General features: G+C 41.8%; 1 protein-coding gene across 1 annotated transcript; it reads right to left on the bottom strand.

Annotated features, from left to right (window-relative positions):
• Positions 1-539: 539 nt before the first annotated feature.
• On the bottom strand, positions 540-1220 carry Atp6v1e2 (ATPase H+ transporting V1 subunit E2). Its single transcript, XM_047521848.1, has one exon. It carries the CDS (start codon positions 1218-1220, stop codon positions 540-542), a length of 681 nt encoding a protein of 226 aa, XP_047377804.1.
• Between the last annotated feature and the right edge of the window lie 6149 nt (positions 1221-7369).

Here is a 7369-nt window from a genome sequence, read left to right as displayed (position 1 = left end):
CCAAACCCCTGGTGCATGTTCCAGTGTCCCACTGGGGCTTCACTTTCCAAACACTATAGAGTTAAACTGCAGGTACGGGGCCCTTGTGACAGTACTGACCACATGTCTATGAAGTTGGCCCTTTGTGATGAGGAAACCTCAAAACTTATCACATAACACAAGTGCAGGGACTGAAGCTGAAACAAAAGAATGAAAACATTATACATGTATATTGAAAGAAGAGAGCACAGGAATGCAATTCACATCTCACCCAAAGCTAAGCAAACAAGCAGATGTCTTTAGTTCCCTCATCCAAGACTACAGAATGGCCCAGAAGCTGTTGTATGTGTGGATGAACTTGAATTTGATTTATGAGCGTCAATTTGAGCTTTATTCCAAAGTTAACAATACATAATGCCTTTAGCTATTCAAAGCTTCATGAAAGAAGATAGGACAATATTGGAGCTTTCAAAGAAGAGGAAACATTATTAGTTTCCTTTGCCCAAATAACTTACTTTTAATGACTTAGCAGTTTAACCCGAGTTTCACTTTCCAGAGCATTATATAAAGAACTTTCTATTGGGATTAGCTCCAAACAAAGTCATTCGTATTTCTGGCATCTTTTGCTGGGCTGAGAGATCCAGTCGACTTTCCAGGGTATTGGAAACCATTATTTTCCGATTGCTGCTGTACATCTCCACACCTCCAGCAGCATTCACACCCAGGTATTCTTCTTGATCCATGTGGATATCCACATTTTTTTGGGTTACCTTCTTGTACTCAGGGATAGCTTTTTGCACCGCAGTCTCCACCAGGGGGAAGTCCTGGGGCCTGCAGCGCACAATCATCACCGGCTCCAGCAGTTGGAGCATAGCCTGGATCACTAGTTTATCCAGCAAATCCTGGTAGGTTTTGGGGTCCGCCACAATTCTACTGAGTTTCAACTTTGCATCACTGAGCAATTCTGAGATGAGGTCATCTCGGGCTCTCAGGACTTTCAGCCTTGCCTGGTTCCTCATGGTGGACAACTGAATTTTCTTCTGCTGCTCTATCTGCTTCTCCTTCTTCTCATAATACTCCATGATCTTCAGTCGTTGGGTTTGCACAAGACGTCCTTTCTCGATGTTGAACTCCTCCTCAGCCTTGGCATCTATTTCCTCTGCCTTCTCATTGGCTTCCTGCTCGATGAAAGCCATCATGTGCTTAATCTGCTTCTGTACGTCAACATCACTCAGTGACATGGTTGCTCCCAGAAAGGTAGACAGAGGGAGAGTTGGTGGGCCCTCTGGTTTCTTTGATTTAGGGCAGAGATTCAGAAGCGTCTCTGAAGTTCCACTTCCTCAGCTGTGGAATACACAGAGAATGAAAGAGAAAGTCAGAGCCTAAAGGGAAAGAGCAGAGGAACCATCTACATACCTCTCATCTTACAGATGAGGAAAGTAAGATCCAGAGAGGGAAAGCAATTTGTTTGAGTCTATATCCTAGAAGAATTCTGAGTCTCCAGTGCTCCATTCATTGTCTTTTTCTCATCAAAGAATGATTGGCAGACCTAGTCCAAAAGTTCCCTAGGCAGTTATAGTCCAAGACTCAGGAAGCCAATGGAATGGAAATACCAAATTAATTCATAAATGGAAAGAACTGGCACATTTTGTGGTGGAAAGGACTAGGAAGAATCACAAGACACTGTGGTTAGACAGGATTCAATCTAGAAAGTCTGAACTGAGGTGAAAGGATTTCAAGAGCCTTCCAAGTGATACAAAGTATAGAGTCCTGCTAAGGAGGTCATACACCTTGGGAAAAGCTGGGAGGTGAGAGACGCTGAATGCTGAAAGCAATCTTTTTACTGGGAATGAATTTAAATCTGTACATACCCGAATCACCAGGGAGGGTCTGGAAATCTGTATTTCTTAAAGGTTCCCCAGATGAGGGGTCAATAAGTGTGTTCAATAAATCCAGGAAGATGATGTATGAACAAAATGAAAATGTAAAAAAGAATCAAATTTTGGAACTGAAGAATACAATAATTGAATTAGTAAATTTGTTGGAGAAATACAATGGCAGATTTGATAAGACAGAAGAAAGAACTAGTAAATTCAGTCAGGCCACTTGAAATTATCCAGTTAAAGGAGCAAAGAAGAAAAAAATAAACAAAAAAGTGGAAAAAGCCTAAGCAACTCACGAGAAACCATTAAATGAACCAATATTTGCATTATGGAAGTCTCAGAAGGACAAGGGAGTAAGGAAAGAACAGAAAGCTTTTGAGGAAATAATATCCCAAGACTTCCCAAAACTGGGGAAAGAAATGTATATCTAGATTCAAGGCATACAACAGACTTCCTCTAAGATAAACCCAAAGAGGTGCACACAAAGACATAATCAAATTGTCAAAAGTCAAAGAGAAAGACCTTTAAAAGCAGCATGAGAAAGAGTCTAGTCACATAGTAGGGAAGTTTGTAAGACTACCAGTGGATTTCTCTGCAAAAACCTTGCAGGCCAGGAAGGAAGGAGTGGGATGATATATCCAAAGTGCTGAAAGAAAAATACTTTCAGATAAGAAATACTATATCCAACAAAACTGTCTTTCAAATAGGAAAAAAAGAGGGTCTGTAGTCCCAGTTATTTAAGAGGCTGAAGCAAGAGGATCACTTGAGTCAAGGAGTTGAGTCTAGGAGTTCAAGATCAGCATGGGCAAAATAGCAATACCCCATCTTAAAAAAAAAAAAAAGAAAAGAAAAAGAAAAAGATACAAAGACTTCCCTAGATAAGAACTGAGTAAGTTTACCACCACTGAACCCTGAACCCGAGTTGCAAGAAATGCTTAAAGAAATCCTCCAGTCTGAAGTAAAAGGACACTAGACAACAACATGAAAACATATGAAAGTAAAAATTTCACTGGTAAAATTAAATATTTTGGCAAATATAGAATATTGTAATAACGAAGTACTGTAACAGTGGTGTGTGAATCATTTTTAATTTTGGTATAGAAGGTAACAGACAAAAAGCATTTTAAAACTATAAAAACAATATAAAAAGATAATTTGTGATATCAACAACAGTGAGTGTGGAGTAAAAAATAGTTTTTCTATATGATTGAACTTAAGTTGTTATCAACTTGAAATTGATTATTATAAGGTGTTTTAATACACTTGATTTTAGTCAAAAGACTGAGAAGGGACCCATAAAATGATTTAGTAAGCCCATGGCTACCTTGAAAAAAACACCTGCAGAAGATACACAAAAGGACCCCAAATGGCCAAAATGATCTAGGGAAAGAATAACAAATCTAGAGATCTCACATTTCCCAACTTCAAGACATATTACAAAGCTTAAGTAATCAAAAGTTCTGGGAATAAAGACAGAATAATAGACTAAGGGAAGAGAATGAAGAACACAGAAATAAACCCACACATTTACAATCAAGGATCTTCCACAATTGCACCAAAACTACACAATGGAGAAAAGATAATCTCTTCAACAAATGGTGTTGGGAAAACTGGATATCCACATGCAAAAGAATGCAATTGGACTTTTATCTTACATAAAAAAAATCAACTCAAATGGATTAAAGACTTAATTAAACTTAAGACTTGAAACTATAAAACACCTAGAAGAAAACAGAGAAAATCTTTATGACATTGGTCTTGGCTATGATTTCTTAGCTATAACACCAAAAGCAAACCGAAGAAGGAGGAGGAAGAGGAGGAGGAAAACAAATGGGATTATATCGAATATAAAAACTGCAAAGCAGACATCAATAGAATGAAAAGGAAAACTCTGGAATGGGAAAAAACGCAAAGCACATAACTGACAAGGTGTTAATATTCAAAATGTAGTGCTGATGATATAGCCCATCTCATAGTGTGCTTGCCTTGCATGCACAAGGCCCAGGTTCAAATCCCCAGCACCGTGGCATTGGGGAAAAAACAAACAAACAAAATGTATAAGAAACCTCTCCAACTCAATAACAAATAATTTTTAAATGGGCAAAGGATTGAGCGGAACTTTCTCCAAAGAATACATACAAATGACTAACATGTATATGAAAAGATGTTCAATATTACTAGTTATGAGGGAAATGAAGAAATTTTTTTATTAAATTAAAAGAAAAACACAATGACTATCATCACCTCACACCTGTTAGGATGGCCATTGTAAAAGGAGGAAGGAGGCAGGGGCGGAGGTGTGGGTATGTAATCCCAGCCCAGCAGCTCAGAGGCTGAGGCAGGATGATTGTGAGTTCAAAGCCAGTCACAGCCAAAACAAGGTGCTAAGCAACTCAGTGAGACCCTGTCTTTAAATAAAGTACAAAATAGAGCTGGGGATGTGGCTCAGTGGTCGAGTATCCCTGAGTTCAATCCCTGGTACCCACCCCACCCCCTACCAAAAAAAAAAAGAAGGAAAAAAGAGAGAGTCAGGAGGGGAGAAAGATAGGGGGAGGAGAGAGAGGGACAGAGGGAGGGAGAAAAAGGAAAGTTACAAGTTGGCAAGGATGTGTAGAATGGGATCCCCTGCTTACTGTGGTTGAGAAGGTACGATGATGGAGCACTATGGAAACCAGTATGGAGGTTCCTCAAAAATCAAAAATGGTGGGCTAAGGATATAGCTCAGTGGTAGAGTGCCTGCCAAGCATGCATTGAGGCCATGGGTTCAATGCCCTGTACTGTAAAATAAATAAATAACTATAAAGAGTTGTTTAAATTAAACATAGAATATACCCATACCCATGTTTATTGCTATCACAATAACCAAGAGTTGGAAACAGGCTAAATGTTCATTGAAGGATTAAAGGATATAGAAAATGTGCTATATTCATAAAATGGAATAACGTTCGACCTTTAAAAGGAAGAAAATACTGAACATGGAATGAACCTTGGGGACATTTTGCTAAATGGAATATGTCAGTTACAGTGGGGGAAATACTACATTTCTACTTACATGAGCTATTTGAATAATCAAACTCATAGAAGCAGAAAAACAGAATGACAGCTGCCAGGGGCCAGGGAGGAGGAGGAAATGGAGAGTTGCTGTTCAGTATGTGTAGTTTCCACCATGCAAGGTGAGGATGTTCTAGAGATCTGCTGTATAATAATGTTCATTCAACTAACAATACTATACTACACTTAAACATGTGTTAAGAGGGTCGATCTCCCATTGTTTTTTTATCACACACAAAAAAAGTGTGCTGTTCCAGAAAGATACACCACTCACACTGAGCTTCATGGAAAATCAACCCAGTCTCGTGGCAGTCTACTGCCCTTGGGTTCAACCTTACACACTGTCATTAGAAGCCAAAGAGAATTTTTTCAATTCCATCTATTCCCATTATCTTAGGAGGTACTTTTTAAAAAATTATGTTTTTGTAAAAGGAGCAAAATATTCTCTGCTCTTCAATAAGTCGATTAAATGTTTTTGTTTTTGTTTTTTTAAATACAACTCCCTGAGTAACCCTGCTGATCACCAGCTGTGGGAGCCACAATCAATGAAAGTAGAGAGAGTGCAATGCAGGAAGCCCCAGGTTATGTGTGTGGAGGAAAAAACATCCCCTTACCAGTCCCCTGCCAAGGACAGCCTTTGCTCTGGCGCCGGGAGTCTGTGCACAGAATGTGGAACTTGGAATGCTCCCTGGAACCTGGCACTGTCACTTCCTTCGTTGTACAGGCGACCCTCACAATCTGACCGGCAGTCTGAATCCACAGAACCAGGCTGTCACTGGGAACTGAAGGCCAAGTCTGCCAAGAGGAGGCCAGGAGGGATTTCCTTGGCAACGAGGCCATGACCCGGGCTCATTCTTGTACACTCCAAATCTCAATTAAGTTAGCACACAGTGGGCTCCACTCTGGGGTGGGCTCACCTTAACAAACGTGGGTGGACCCAGGCAGCCAGTTTATTAATTTACTAATGAAAAATACAGCTGTCAGGCTGGCAGTGCGTGGCTTCCTTTTTCAGAATGTGAGTCGCCTGGGAAGCCGAATCTGAAGGTTGTTTAATGAGAAAACGGCACAAGCAAAATTCACCAGATGGTCTTTAAGAGATTCACACCCACAACAGGGGTGCCATGCTTCAGTCCACAAGGGAGACACCTCTTCATGCCCAGACAGGGTTTAAACGGGCATGGCCAGCGTCCATGGTGAGGGCTCTGGTGTCTGACTGAAGAATGTCTAATTCTGCACTGACCATTTGTATGACTTTGGCAGAGTAGCCCAGCCCTCAAAGCCTTAGTATCCTTATTTATATGATGGAAATAATAATGGCAACCCACATCGTAGGGTTATTGTGAGGATTAAATGAAAGAAGTGAATGTTTATCAAAATACTAGGCACAGAGTTAATCTTCATGCTTGGTAGTTACCGACATCACTACTCTCAATGTTACGCCACTCTGTGTGTAACAAGTAACTAGGACGGATTGGATGTCCCCTTGCTAAAGTGGAAATATATCCTAGTCTTGCCTCTGAATCTTAGTACCTTGCCTGGATTTTAAGGATACCCCAATTCTTCGTGGTACCTTCACCCACAGTCTCAGGCATCAGCTGCATCCGTGGTGGTGATGGTGGTTGAATTTCCTAAATTCCAGGGCTCTTAGCGGGGGGCCAAGGTAGAGTCATCTCATGGCCTGTCACATATCCCTGTCCCTGATTCTGCAGGCCCCAGTTCTTTTGCTCTCCCTGCACCCCACTTCTGGACAGCTTATTAGTGCCAGGACTTGGAGGCAGCCGCAGGGTGGGGCAGGGTTAAAAGTCAGGCGGGAGTAGATGTCTCTGCAGGAATGCCGGTGCCCGTGTAATGTGTCCGGCGGATGTAACTCCAGGCTGTCTGGGATGGGGATTATGAGGCCGCATGGGCCTGGGACTTGAGCAAAACAGCAAATCAAACCAAAGATCACATGTCTGCTCTTACCCGCCAGCTCAAACCGCTCTACTCCACTGATGTAGGGGTCCCTCAAAGTGGCATCCCTTCCTGCTGCCTGCATTTGGGACTGGGGACAGTAGGTAGGTCCCTCCAAGCCAGATTTACCTCCCATTAGCTATTCAGTTTCAGGATTTCTTTGCGCGCGCGCGTGTGTGTGTGTGTGTGTGTGTGTGTGTGTGTGTGTGTAAGCGCACACGCATGTGCACGAGGGATTGAACCCAGGGGTGCTTAGCCACTGAACCAAATTCTCAGGCTTTTTTATATTTTATTTTGAGACAGGGTTTTGCTAAGTTGCTCAGGGTCTCATCAAGTGGCTGAGGCTGGCTTTGAACTTGTGATCCTCCCACTTCAACCACCTGAACCACTGGGATTACAGGCATGAGCCGCTGGGCCTAGCTAGTACCAGGATTTCTTTGTTGCCCCCCAACCACATCAGCCCTGTCCCACTTAACAGCTTTTGCTCACACTGTTCTCTTAGCTAA

The sequence above is a fragment of the Sciurus carolinensis genome, chromosome 13 (assembly GCF_902686445.1).
Source record: "Sciurus carolinensis chromosome 13, mSciCar1.2, whole genome shotgun sequence".
Lineage (NCBI taxonomy): Eukaryota > Metazoa > Chordata > Mammalia > Rodentia > Sciuridae > Sciurus > Sciurus carolinensis.
This window is presented reverse-complemented; position numbering and strand designations above follow the sequence as displayed.